Consider the following 14,123-nt stretch of genomic DNA (forward strand, 5'->3'; position numbering starts at 1 on the left):
TGAGTGGATTCCTGGGATTAGGCTGCAGCTCCTGATATCTGGCTGCTGTTCATGCTGGTGGTGCATGAAGTGCAATTAACACCAGCTGGTTTTCCTAAACAAGGCAAACAAAGGCAGGGAGAAGTAAAAAGACTTGAGGAAGACCAAGCGTGTTTTAAATATTTGGAATTTTTTATTCCCCCAGTATTGCAGTGCCAAGAGCTGCACAGATCAGGGGGGCTGTGATTAGACACAAACTCTGTCCAGCTGACACACACTCTCTTACTCTGCTCTCTTTCACACTTTTAGAAGGTTAAAAAAGCTGCATGAAGCTGATTTTATTGGTAGTAATTGCTTTTTGGATATTGTAATTTTATATAGATAATAATTATTAAGAATAATTTTATTATTTCTATATGGAATTTTTTTTTCCCAAGGAAACTGGGGCTGCCCCATCCCTGGAAGTGTCCAAGGGCAGGTTGGAGCACCCTGGCACAGTGAAGGTGCCCCTGCCCATGGCAGGGATGGGATGAGAGGGGGTTTAGGGCCCTTCCAACCCAACTCATTCCAGATTTTCTGATTCCTAATTTCAGATCCCAGCTCCATTTGCTGTGGCATTGCTGATCCCTTTTGGTTCTGGCTTCGAGGACTTTGGCCTTAGACTCAAACTTCTGTTTGGGGCCAGAAGTGACTCCTGGGGCTGTTGAAGGCCTGGAATTCAGCCCTTCCCCGTGTCCTGCATTGTCACTGCTGCTGGGACCCTTGGGGTGGTGGCTGGTGGGGTTGGCCTCCTCTGGAGCCTTGGGGTCACTCTTTGGGTCCCTCTGGACCTGCTCCTTTGTGCTGGTTTGAAAGCAAAACCAGTGAGGCTCCAAATCAGAAATACCATTAAATAGAGAGAGAAGAAACAAACAACAACAAAAAGGTAAAAATAAAATAAAATAAAATAAGATAAATGCAATAGTAGAAAGGACCACTGACAGAGCCAGAATGCAAACCTGACACCCTGTTGGTCGGGGTGTTGGGAGCAGCCTTCATGCCCCAGTTCCCAAGCCCCCCTCTGCCCTCCCTTCCCGGCAGCCCGGGGTTTGTAACTCCTAGCAAGGTTTATTTCAGTGCAGCTTTGGGGTTTACGGGCCTGTCAGCACAGAGACAAATAAATATTTGCTTCTCACTTAGCAACCTGAGCTAAATTCTGACAGGAGTAGGTGTTGTGTCTCCTTCTGGGGGAGAGGGAGGAGCAGTGTCACGTCACCATGGCTGCAGCAGGGCTGAGGGCTTGGGCTGATCCCTGCACTTCCACTGTCCCTGGATGTTCCTTTGCCTCACCTCAGCGGGAACCCGGGCTGAAATTCAGGTGATTAATGCCATTAATATCAGCTCCCAGGGACCCACCCTGGAGTCACTGCTGGCCCCAGGAGAGGGGTTAAAGCAGCAGGCAGACCCAGAGCTCTTTGTTTTGGGAGTGCTTTCTTACTTCCTGACCCTAAATCCTGGCTCTGCATGAGCCACTGGAGGTCGGGAAGAGCTGCCAGTGGGATTTACTGGTGCTCTGGGCTATCCACTGTGAGCACAACTGGGAGTCTGTGGAGTGACACTGGAGTGTGTTTAGAACCAATTTAGGTGAAAACTGGAGAGGAGCAGGAAGGTTTCGGTGTCCTGGGGCTGGAGCACCTGGAGCAGCTGAGGGAGCCGGGAAGGGGGCACAGCCTGGAGGGGCTCAGCCAATCCCATTCCTTCCCATTCCAGCAATCCCATTCCTTCCCTTTCCAGCAATCCCATTATTTCCCATTCCAGCAATCCCATTCCTTCCCGTTCCAGCAATTCCATTCCTTCCCGTTCCAGCAATCCCATTCCTTCCCTTTCCAGCAATACCATTATTTCCCATTCCAACAATCCCATTCCTTCCCGTTCCAGCAATCCCATTCCTTCCCATTCCAGCCATCCCATTCCTTCCCATTCCAGCAATCCCATTCCTTCCCTTTCCAGCAATCCCATTATTTCCCATTCCAGCAATCCCATTCCTTCCCATTTCAGCAATCCAAATCCTTCCCGTTCCAGCAATCCCATTCCTTTCCGTTCCAGCCATCCCATTCCTTCCCATTTCAGCAATCCCATTCCTTCCCGTTCCAGCAATCCCATTCCTTCCCGTTCCAGCAATCCCATTCCTTCCCGTTCCAGCAATCCCATTCCTTCCCGTTCCAGCAATCCCATTCCTTCCTGTTCCAGCCATCCCATTCCTTCCTATTCCATCAATCCCACTCCATCCCATTTCAGCCATCCCATTCCTTCCCTTTCCAGCAATCCCATTCCTTCCTGTTCCAGCAATCCCAATCCTTCCCATTTCAGCAATCCCAATCCTTTCCTTTCCAGCAATCCCATTCCTTCCTCTTCCAGCAATCCCATTCTTTTTCTTTCCAACAATCCCATTCCTTCCCACACCAGCAATCCCATTCCTTCCCATTCCAGTAATCCCATTCCTTCCCACACCAGCAATCCCATTCCTTCCCGCTCCATCAATCCCATTCTTTCCCGTTCCACCCATCCCAATCCTTCCCATTCCAGCCATCCCATTCCTTCCCGTGCCGCGGGCTCCCCCATCCCGGGGCGGCTCCTCCCGCTCGCACTGAACTCTCACACATTTCTCGCCCTCCTCTCCAGGTGGAGGTGCCCCTGCGGATTTTTCCAATCCCGCTGCCGTTCCCGATAATTGTCTGCGAGGCTGCGCTGACAGCCTGTGAATGGGTGTGATGTCCATAATCAGCCGGGAGAGCTGCAGCCCTCGCACTGCCCCGGCTCTGTCCTGCTCGGGGCACCAGGGAAACACTGAGGAGCTGCATGGGAGAGGGATGGGAGCGGATGGAGCATGGCCTGGCCCCCTCCTCCGCGGGAGCAGGCGGAAAATCCCGGCGGATCCCAGGAGCCGGTGATCAATTTGTGTTTTAAATGAAGTTTAGGTTTGGAATGAGGCGGTGCCTGGCTCTGGAGTCTGCATCGCTCTGCTCAGACGCTCCTGCACATCCCTTTCTCCGTTCTGGGATTGCAGAAGGGAGTGGTTGGATCTCCCAGACTGGGAACTCAGCCTGCAGGTCCTCCATGGAGCCCAGAGCTCCCTGGAGCTGTAGCAGCCATTCCCAAAGGCACAGCCCTGAGCCTTGGGTGCAGGGGGAGACAAGGACATGGGGTTCTCTGGGAATGCTCCCAGTGTCCATCATGGTCCTGTCCCTGGAGTTTGGAGCACCTGGCACCTCCTGGGTCCTGCCAAGCCCCTCCCTGGCAGTGTCCCAGGCCAGGCTGGGCACTGGGGCTTGGAGCAGCCCGGGATGGTGGAAGGTGTGCCTGCCATGGCAGGGGGTTGGAAGCAGATGATCCTTAAGGTTCCTCCCAACCCAGCTTGCTCTGGGATTCCGTGACTGTCCCCTCCCAACCTCCATGTGCCTCTCTGCAGCATCTTCTCTCTTGTTTCACTGGGATGTCTCCATTTCCAGCAGGTTTCTTCTCATCCCTTCCTTTCCCTCTGCCCCATGCCCAAGAGCCCCAGGAGTGAGTGGTGCTGCCTCTGGACAGGATCCAGGTGCATGGAGAATTTGGTATGGGATAACACCCTCTTGTCTTGGGCATGGCCCCTCACCCTCCTTTCCCCACCATCTCCCAAACCAGGTTTGTCTCGTTCTCAGCCTGAATCCCACTTTTCCCCACTCTTGCTCCAGACTTGCTCCAGGCCATTTTCTTCCCTTGAAGCACCCAACTGCAGGGCTGCTGTGGTGATCCCTCCTGGAACTGTCTTGGGAGTGATGTTTCCTCCTTCCCTTACTCTTGCTCCTCTAACTTCCTTCCCCACTCGGATCCTCATTGCTTTCCCTTCCCTTGGACTCCTCCATACTGTTCTCCTTGGCTTGGGAAAGCTCCAGTTGGGAAAGAGCCCAGTTTTCCATCTCTCTGCCTCCATCTTCACCTCCCAGCCCTAATGAATGAGTTTTTTCCTTCCTTCTACTAATGCTCTTTTCTCCAGCTTGGCTGAATGGGACTCATCAGATCCAATTAGTTCCAATCCAATCTGGTGATGGGGGGATGAGGGATAACCTCCTTTGGAGCCAGTCCCTCTTTCCAAGTTGACTTTCCGGGTCCCTTGGAGCAGCCAGCTCCAGCTGCAGTGCTCAGGGATGCCCCAGAGTCGAGTCCCTTAAATCAGTGGAGATTTCTCCAGCACAGTCCATGAGCTCTGGAGAGTGGCTCAGCAACGTTTGGGTGGTGTCATCTACCAGCTGATGCTCACTGGACTCCTAAAATGCCTTTGTTTTATAAATATTCCCTCCTAGTATCAAGTGAATTAACTCCTTGGATGGATTTACTGCTCTAGGCTGGGTTTAAGAGGTGTGGGCTTGGCCATTGCCAATGTCAGGCATTTAAACCATCTCTCAGGCTTCAAAAACCTTCATAAAGAGGTGGGAAAAACCAGGGATTTTTTTAAAAATTCCCATGATTTTAGAATTGGTGTCTTGGAAGACATGAGGTCAAAACTTTTTGAGACAAAAAGGAAAAGAAAAGGAATCAGAAATGTTGGTCTCTGAAAGTGTCTGATGGTTCTGGCTTCAGAGTGCAGTGATGTCACAAACATTGTCCTTCTGCTGAGGGAACGTTGTTGATGCTGAAACAAACCTGGGAGCTAAAGAAATGGCAGGAATTCTTGGGAGGGAAGGAGGGAGGGAGGGAGGGCAGAGTGCTGCCAGAGGCACAGGAGAGCCCTGGGTGAGGTTCCTCCCCCACTGATGGTGTTTGATCCTGGTTTTGTGTTGTTAGGAAGTGTTGGTGTCACATGTCCCTGTGTCCACTCCTGTGTCCCTGTGTCCACTCCTGTGTCCCTGTGTCCAGCCCTGTGTCCCTGTGTCCACTCCTGTGTCCCTGTGTCCACTCCTGTGTCCAGCTCCCCCTGGCTCCCTCAGCCACATCAAGGGGCTGCCCTGGAGGAGGAAAGCTCAGCAAGACAGGCCATTGACAAAAGCTGGATTTGCTCTGGGTCACAGTGGAATCTGGATTTGCTGGATTTGCTCTGGTCACAGGAATCTGCACCGTGGGTGACTCCTTGTCCCTGGCAGTGCCCAAGGCCGGGCTGGGCACTGGGGCTTGGAGCACCCGGGGTTAGTGGAAGGTGTCCCTGCCCTGGATGTTCTTTAAGGTCCCTTCCACCCAGACCATTCTGGATCTCTGTCAAACACTGGAGCAGGTTGCCCAGAGAAGCTGAGCTGCAAAGGGAGCTGCAGGATGGGAGGAAGCAGCTTTGGGCTGTGCCAGGGAAGGTTTAGGTTGGATATCAGGAAGGATTCCTGCTCCAGGAGTTGTCAAGCACAGCTGCCCGGGGCAGGGGTGGAGTCCCCATCCCTGCAGGGATTTCAAAGCTGTGACTGTGGCCCTTGGGGACAAGGGGCAGTGGTGGCCTGGGCAGTGCTGGGAGTGGCTGGACTCCAGGGCTTTTCCAGCCTCAGTGATTCCGTGGTTGTGCCAGGTCTGGTGAGGTGAATCCCCCCGATTCTGTTCCACATTTCCACCACCAGTGCTGCAGATCCCGCTCGGTGACTGGGTGCTGGTCACAATAATAAACCCAGGGTTGGTTTTAAATGATGAAGTTGCCTCAACAAATTGTCCTTCGGCCAATCCCGAGTGATTAAACTCATTAACATCTCCTTAATGGCCCTTTTGCTTTGGTGGCCTGAGGCTGAGCAGTTCCTGCCCCTGCCCTTTTTACCCTCATCCCACCTCGTGGCCTGGGGAAGGAGCTCACAGATCAGCTACAGCGATTTCCAAACTGCAGAAAACAAACCCTCATTAGCTTCCTTTATCCAGTCCTTGTGTTGAGGATTTGGGAGATGGGATTTAATCTCCAGCAACACTTAATTTCATATTCCCAGCAGGGGTTGCTGTAAGTGGGGACTTGAATTCATCATGTTAAATCTGGAAGTAAAATGCTTTACTTTCACTGCCCTCACAGTGGGGGCTCTCCCAGACTCAGCTTTTCTCTTTCAAAAGCTGCTCCCCTTCCACTTCATGGTCAAATCCTTCATCAAATCTCCAAGCAGGGGCTGCAAACCCAACAAAATTTGTCATGGACACAGATTGACCATATCCAGACTAAATACCCAAATCCATGGGACAGACCAGCAAAGCCAGGCTTAAAACTGGCTTCTCTGAAAGCCACACCTTTTAGACTTTTTAAACCACAGTTTCTGGTGTTGTTCAGACTTTGAAAAGATTCATCTCAACACCTGCAAAATGTAAAAAAATTTAAAAAAAACCCAAAAAATCAGTCATTTTTGAAAGGGAAGAAGTTTAAGAGAAGCCCTCACTGCTGTCCAGACTAAGCAGAATCACTCTGGCTCTCTTGGGCTCAGCTCTGGAACTGCATTTGCTGAGGGCAGGAGGAGGAGTTCCTGCTTGGGATCTGCGTGAAAACCTCGGGAAAAGCTCTGGAAATATTTCCTGGGGCTGGAAAAGCAGGAAAGCCCATGCAGGGGCTGCAGATGTGCTTCTCCAGCTTTTCCTCCCAGGCTCCGGCACGCCGGGATGTGCTGGGATGTGCTGGGATGTGCTGGGATGTGCGTGTATAATGTAGTAGCCTGCAAAATATATTCTCCCAGGCTTCTCTTTATTTGTTTTTTTTTTAAGTTTTGCTGTATTTTGGGCAGAAAACATTTCAGCCACACATTGCTCAAGGCTTCCATTTCCAGCTGAAAATTCCTGGGTTGGGGCTGTTGGGGTTTTTTTTGTGCATTTGGGGTTTTTTAGGGGGCAATGAAAAAGAGAAAATATTGTGAGGAAGAGTAATTTAAAGACAGAAGTCATTCCTCATTAATAGATTTGGGTAATTTTAACCCCACGTGTGTATGAAGCCAATTTTGATGGAGATTCTCCAACTTTCAGCATTATCAGTGTGAGGCTCAGGAGGCAGCGACTCCTCTGTGCTGTTTCTGTGAACATCCACAACCGCTCAGATCCATGAAAAACTGTGGAGAGCTCTGCACTATCCATGGTTGGATGAGGGAACAAGAATAAACATCACTGGTTATAACAAACTTTAGAGCCCAAATGTTGGCACTGGATGGGGTTGTGTGGTCCAGACCCTTGGAGAAGGAATTAATTGTGTTGGGCCACCACCACCACTGAAATTTGGGCTTTTCCCAGCTAGGTGAGGACTGCCAGTCCCAAGGATTTGGGATGGGAAAATGGCAGTGACCTGGGCAGAAATCCAGCCAAGGGCATTTCCAGGAGGACTGGATGGTGTTGGAGAGTTTCTGGCTTGTCTTTTAGCTGGGTTTAAACCCAACAGTTGGGTTCAGCTCTCCGTATAAACCCAACAGTTGAGTTCAACCCTTAATTTAAACCAAATGGTTGGGTTCAATCCAATGGTTGGGTTCAACACTTCATATAAATCCAAGTTGGGTTCAATCCTTCATTTAAGCCCGAGAATTGGGTTCAACCCTTCATTTAAACCCCAGAGTTGGGTTCAATCCTTCATTTAAGCCAAAGAGTTGGGTTTAACCCTTCATTTAATCCCAAGAATTGGGTTCAAGTCTTCATTTAAGCCCAAAGGTTGGGTTAAACCCTTGTTTTAAGCTCATCAATTGGATTTAACCCTGTCTTGACTAAAGGGTTGAGCCCAACACAGCCCAGCCCTGCAGCTGGGGGCAGGTTTAGTTCTCAAACGCCTCCTCATGTGGAGAGACCCCAAACGGTGCCACCTGCCCTGCTCCCTGTCATTAACTCTGCTGCTCTGCTTTGTTCTTCTCCATTCCAAGGTGGGCCTTAATGTTCTGATCCAGAGAGCAAACAAGTTTACCCCGGCCACTCGGCTCCTGATCCAGAGGTTTGTGCCATTCCCTGCTGTCGGTAAGGAAAAATTCCTTTTTCTTTGTGTTCCAAGGGGTGGCTGCAGACCTGCAGGTGGCCAGCAGCCACTGGGGTGGGCACAACTCCTTCCTTCCTGCCCGTGTCCCCTCGGTGGTGGTCCCTGAGCTGGGGCAGGCAGGGATGGGACTTTGCAAAGCAGGATTTTGGCAGAAAAATGCTGCAAAGCTGCTGGTGGAGGCAGCTCCTCAGGCTTTTCAGCTGCACTTTCCACTCTGCAGCAGCTTCCAAAGGGATCAGCACTGCCTGGTCCTCGACTGTTCCATTCTGAGAACATTTAATTTGTAAGATCTGGGTTGAACTGTGTCAAATCTTCAAATAAGCAGCAGCGCTGTGGTTATTTTACAATAAAATGCAAAGAAATGGTTCTGCTCTCAATGTGCAGATTTCTGAGAGGCGCTGATTAAAAGCAGCCCCAGGTGCAGAACTGAGGCTGCTCCTGGCTTAGTGGGGCATTTTTCTGGTGTTTTATCAGCCCTGTGTTTGAGGGAAGGGATGCCCTGGACTCAGCCTTTGCTGTGCCCTGTGGTTCCAACCTCCAGCAAATGCTGAGTTATTTTAGCCCTGAAGAAATCACCAGTGGCTTTGGGGTAATATTTGTGTAAGCTTGTTTATTTACAAAGGTGGTGCAAAAAATTGCCCAGACATGGAGGAAATCACTCAAAAATGGGGTTTGCTCCCTCTTCCAGGTTCCTTTTTCAACCATTTAAAGCCAAATTTTCCTTTCAGGCCTTTCTTTTCCTGTGCAAGTGCCATATCCTCAGAGCTCACCTGAGCCCCTTTACCTGTCTGCTGCTCTCCCATTTCTCTGCCCTTTCTGCCCCTTTTTGAACAGGGAGCTGCTTGTTGTGTCCCTCCAGCCCTCAATTCCTCAGTTGCTGGATTTCCCTCCTCTTTTCTGGCAGAAAAGCAGCTGCTTGCCCTGCCTGCAGAGCAGGGGACAGGGATGGTGCTCTGGGGGCTGCACTGAGCACTTTCCCTGTGCACAAGGGATCTGTGGGCATGGCTGTTGTTTTCCCAGGGCTTTCCTGGGATCTGTTTTAGAGGCATTCAGCTTTCCTCGGGTTTTTATAACCAGGAGAGCACGAGGGCTGAGTTCAGGAGGCAGCTCTGAGGCAGGGTTTGGGTCAAAGACACAGGAAATCCTTGCTGCAGGGAGGATCTGCTTTCACACCAAGGTGTTTGGATTGGCATTGATCTAGGACCTATCATTAATTTGTTAAGCCTGTAATTAATTCTCCAGCTAACATTTTATTTGTCATGCTTCGTTATGAGCCAGGACATCATTAGTGGGATCCTCCCACTAATTGCTGGTTTGTGGTTTGCAGACCTGGACAAACCCTTAATTAAGATGTGTCTCCCAATTGCTTTTGAACCTCCAGCCCCCAGCAGAAAGGCAGAAATTCCCTATTTCTGCATGAAAGGACAAGCACTGGGGTAGAGCTCCTGCTCCAAAAGCCCCACGGGATCCTCAGGGGTGGATCTGAGGGTTGATGGTTGGCCCTGATGATCTTAGAGCCTTTCTCAGCCTGGACAATTCTGTGATTCTGTGAAATTAGAGAGTTTTCCCATCCCTTCCTTGCCTCCCTCTCTCCAGAGCTGTGCTGTGTGGGGGCAGCTGGAAAACTGGAGGGACATCCAAGCCTGAGGGTCCCATCCTGAGTTACCCCAGGAGAGGGAGGGCTGGGGAGGGGCAGCCAGGGGGGAAGGCAGCCCAGACCCCAGCAGGGATGTTTGTGAGGACTCCACGGAGCTTTGGGAAGCTGGGATGGGCTCTGGGCCAGGTCCTGGTGCCCTCAGGGAAGTCTGTGTCCCCTGGGGGCCGCGTTGGGGCTGTGTTTGCACAGTGAGCCCTGCCTGCAGCACACCTTTAACACCAGAGCTGCTGCAGCTGGCCCCGCCCTCTGCCCCTCCAAGGCTCGTTTGTAGCTGCTGAAAATCCCAAAGTGTCCAAAAAAATCCCACCAGGCCCAGGGGTGGAATCCAGGGAACAAACCCAGGGGAGCAGCTCCTGGAGGTGGCCACAGCCCTGCAGAGCCAGAGGCTGCCCTGCTGGGAAAGGGGCTTGGGATCAGGGTGGGAGCATCCCCTGGAGTGGGAGCATCCTCTGGGCTGGGAGCATCCTCTGGGCTGGGAGCATCCCCTGGGCTGGGACCATCCTCTGGGGTTGGAGCATCCTCTGGGCTGGGAGCATCCTCTGGAGTGGGAGCATCCTCTGGGCTGGGAGCATCCTCTGAGCTGGGAGCATCCTCTGGAGTGGGAGCATCCTCTGGGCTGGGAGCATCCTCTGGGCTGGGAGCATCCTCTGGAGTGGGAGCATCCCCTGGAGTGGGAGCATCCCCTGGAGTGGGAGCATCCCCTGGAGTGGGATCATTCCCTGGAGTGGGAGCATCCTCTGGAGTGGGAGCATCCTCTGGAGTGGGATCATTCCCTGGAGTGGGAGCATCCTCTGGGCTGGGAGCATCCCCTGGAGTGGGAGCATCCTCTGGGCTGGGAGCATCCCCTGGAGTGGCATCATCCTCTGGAGTGGGAGCATCCTCTGGGCTGGGATCATCCTCTGGAGTGGGAGCATCCTCTGGGCTGGGAGCATCCTCTGGGGTGGGAGCATCCTCTGGAGTGGGAGCATCCCCTGGAGTGGGAGCATCCTCTGGAGTGGGAGCATCCTCTGGGCTGGGAGCATCCTCTGGGCTGGGAGCATCGTCTGGAGTGGGAGCATCCTCTGGGATGTAAAGAGCAGGAAAGGGAAGGGTCTTGGAGCCTGAATTTGAGCAGGGTGGGGCTGGATGGTTTCTCAGAGGTGAGGATGGAAGGATCTCCATGCCCAGGGAACTCAAGGAACCCAATTCACCCTTTTCCTCCCCAGAGCTGGGTGTGAACAGCTGTCCCCAAGGCCAGGGTGTCACTGCTGAGGATGTGCTTTATACTGGAGATGTTCATGGCTAAAAAAAACCCTCAGAAAACCCCAAAAATCACGTCCCCAACCTGATCTGATGGAAATTCAAGCTGGTAGAAAGATCCTCATTGGAAAGATGGGAGAGAGATGGAGGATTTCTTCTCCTTGGGCTTTTTTCTGTGTGTGGGGTTAAAATTGTCGTGTTTAGGTGATGCCCAAGTCTAGATTTAGAGTGTGGAAAGCAACCTGAGTTAGATAAAATACCTACAAACACCCAGGGGTGGGGTGGTGGCTTGGTTTGGAGCCCGAGCCCCGTTTCTGCTGTGCCTCACAGAGCTCTCACAGCCGCCGTTTCCAGGCCACATTATCACAATTTCTTCCCAAATCCTGCAGATCACTTTGTCTGCACATAAATTGGTTTATTTCTCACCCCCCCTGCATTTGAGACGTCCATGAAATCCAAGTTTAGCCGTAATTAGCAGCGTTTCCTGCTCTCAGCAAGCAGAAGGGGAGCAGCTACGTGAGGGGCTCGTCTCAAACGGGCTGGAAGCAGCCCCTGGGTTTGGGACCAGGTCAGGGAATGCAGAGCCTTGGAAAAGCACCCTGGAGCTGCACAGCCCGTCCCAGCTCCGTCAGGAGCTCTGTGCCAGGGCATCCCTGGCCACAGCAGCTCTGCTGGGCTGTTTTATCCGCTCAGTTTTGATTGACAACGAGAAGGACGGGGCATGAGAGTGTTAAAAACGGGGGAAAAAAAAACCAACCGAGGGGCTAAACTTTCTTTAAATGCAAGGCCTTGTTTTGTTTTTTTATCTGGGCTTCAGGAGCTGAAGGGTTGGGAACACAGATCTTTTGATAGATGGGAAGAGTGGTCTGGTAGTTGGAATATTAAAGAGAGAGACAGAGTGTGCGTGTGTGTGTGTTCCTCTCCCTCTCGAGTGGAAGGAGCATTTGTCACCACAAATCATCCTTGATTGCACAGAGCTGCCTTCAGAGAGGGCTCACCCACCCACCACCCTCAAAAAATTAGACATTTGTTATATGACATGAATTGAGATTAATTAGCGAATATTAACCCATCAAGCAGTGCAGAAACACATTTTTGGAAGGCACTGGTGCTTGCTGCAACAGTGGGTTTGTCTCAGTTCTGGGTGGAAAGTTTGCAGGGAAATGTGGTGTGGGGGGTGCTGGAAAATGCCACTCCATCAGCCCAAAAGTTTGGTGGGAATTAGCAGCTTTCCTCTGGGAGAAGCTGGGAAGAGCCTGAGCTCTGGGGAGGGTGGAGCTCAACCCCAGCTCTTGATCAGACTTGAGAAACAGAATTTGGGGTCACCTCGAGGCCTCAAAAGCCACAGGCTGGGCAAGGAGTGGGGGTCAGACAGATCCTGGTGCATGGAGACATTTTCCCCAAAAAATGTGTGAAGTCATGGAATGGTTTGGGCTGGAAGGGGCCTCAGAGACCACCTGGTCTCAACCACGGGCAAGGACACCTTGCAGCAGACCTTGCTGTGCTCCAGTTTGCCCTTATTGTCCCCAAGAAAAAAATCCTGGTTATTCTTTTGAGAATCCCATCCTGTTGTGGGATCGGAGCAGCAAACCCCGGCAGAGGGAAGGGAATGGAGTGAGGGCAGGGAGGAGCTGCCAGTGGGGCTGGGCAGGGCTGATCCTCCTGCCTCTCTCCTCAGCCAGTGCCAACATCTGCAACGTGGTCCTGATGCGGCACACGGAGCTGGAGGAGGGGATCGATGTCCTGGACAACAACGGGAACATCGTCGGCTCCTCCAGGGTTGCTGCCAAGCATGTGAGTACCGGGGAGGGAGCTGGGACACGGCTGATTGCAGCCCCAGCACATCCCACAGCCACTGCAGTCCACGGCTGGGAGAGCTGGGAGTGCAGGAGATCCGGAGAACGTGGATTTGTGCCGTGCAGGGAAACTGGGGACCGGCCCGGATGGTCTGGAAGGGCACAGGTGGACACTGGGAATATCCTGTGCCTGATGCCTCCTCAGGAATTCCTTGGAAGATCCCTCACACCTTTTCCCAAATGAGGAGGACTCGGGCTCTGAGCTGAGCAGCTTTTCAGCCCTTTCCTGCCAAACCTGGGTTAAAAGCTGCCCCAGAGCTGGGCAGGCAGGCAGATGTTTGGCCCCCGTGCACAGCTGGTTCTTTCCCTGTACCCCAGCCTGTGCCATCTGCCTGGAGCTGCTCCCTCCCCGTCCCTGGCGCGGTTCTGGCTCCCCTGCACCCCCTGAGCTGTTGTTTCCAAGTGGGCTCTCAGCTGAGATGTGGAGCTGTGCTGAGCACACGCCCAGGCACAGGAGTTAATAATATAAAGCTTGGCATTTCCCTCCCTCCTTCTGTCCAAGGCACTCCAGAGACAGCAATTAATGTACAGCTCCGCAGTCCTCGGCAGGAACGGGGAGATCTCGAATTGCTCTCCGTATTGTTGGTTAACAGGGGATTAAAACAATCTGCCCAAGGGCTCAGAGACACTGCTTGGAGCCAGTTCTCCTCACTTCCATTAACTGGCTACAGGACCCACTTTCTCCTCTCCATCCTGATGGCTGAAAGAGAAAATGAAAGATTAAAAGTGAAGCTGTTGTGAGAGCGGTGTAGGTGGAGCTTAAACATAAAATTTGGGAGTTCTGGGAACTTCTGCTCAGCTGCCATCCAATCCCAGCACTTCCTCCTGGATGGGTTAATCCTGGCTTTTGTCATGTAAAACGTGGCAGACCCTCAGTGTGACACAGCTGTCCCAGTGTGAGGGTTTGTTGTGATGTCAATATCCCTGTGACATAAAATCATGGAATGTTTGGATGGGAAGGGACCTTAAATCCCCTCCAGTGCCACCCCTGCCATGGCAGGGACACCTCCCACTGTCCCAGAGGGATCCAACCTGGCCATGGGCACTGCCAGGGATCCAGGGGCAGCCACAGCAAAGCTGGGAATTCCAGCCCAGCCCCTCCCCACCCTCCCAGACAGCAACTCCTGCACAAGATCCCAGCCCAATCTCCCCTTTCCCAGTGGGAGCCATTCCCTGTGTCCTGTCCCTCCATCCCTTGTCCCCAGTCCCTCTGCAGCTCTCCTGGAGCCCCTCCAGGCCCTGGCAGATCTCTGGGCCTCAATAAATCCAAATCCTGCTGTGGTTGCTCCTTCTGGTGAGTCTGGCCAGGAAGGAAGGGTTGGGGTGGCGCAGCTGTGGCTCCATGGTTGGGTTTTCCCGGGAGAGGAGAGCCCCGTGTGTCACAAATCCCTGCAATGAACAACCCAGCAGGGACTGACAGCAATTCCTGCAGCAGCAGAGAGGAGCTGCATTCCCCCAGGAGCTGGAATCAAAACTCAGTCAGGGAGGAAGG

The 14,123-nt window shown here is 52.5% G+C and overlaps 1 protein-coding gene across 2 annotated transcripts in view; it reads left to right on the forward strand.

Moving 5' to 3' along the window:
- Positions 1-14,123, forward strand: part of SFXN5 (sideroflexin 5) — a 93,718-nt gene that overhangs the window by 51,873 nt on the left and 27,722 nt on the right. For both annotated transcript variants that reach the window (XM_063401241.1, XM_063401243.1), the window contains exons 10-11: positions 7,770-7,860; positions 12,454-12,569. In XM_063401241.1, coding sequence (XP_063257311.1) covers positions 7,770-7,860; positions 12,454-12,569 — 207 coding nt within the window. The remainder of the gene's footprint in view (positions 1-7,769; positions 7,861-12,453; positions 12,570-14,123) is intronic.

This window comes from Prinia subflava, chromosome 7 (assembly GCF_021018805.1).
Source record: "Prinia subflava isolate CZ2003 ecotype Zambia chromosome 7, Cam_Psub_1.2, whole genome shotgun sequence".
Classification (NCBI taxonomy): Eukaryota; Metazoa; Chordata; class Aves; order Passeriformes; family Cisticolidae; genus Prinia; species Prinia subflava.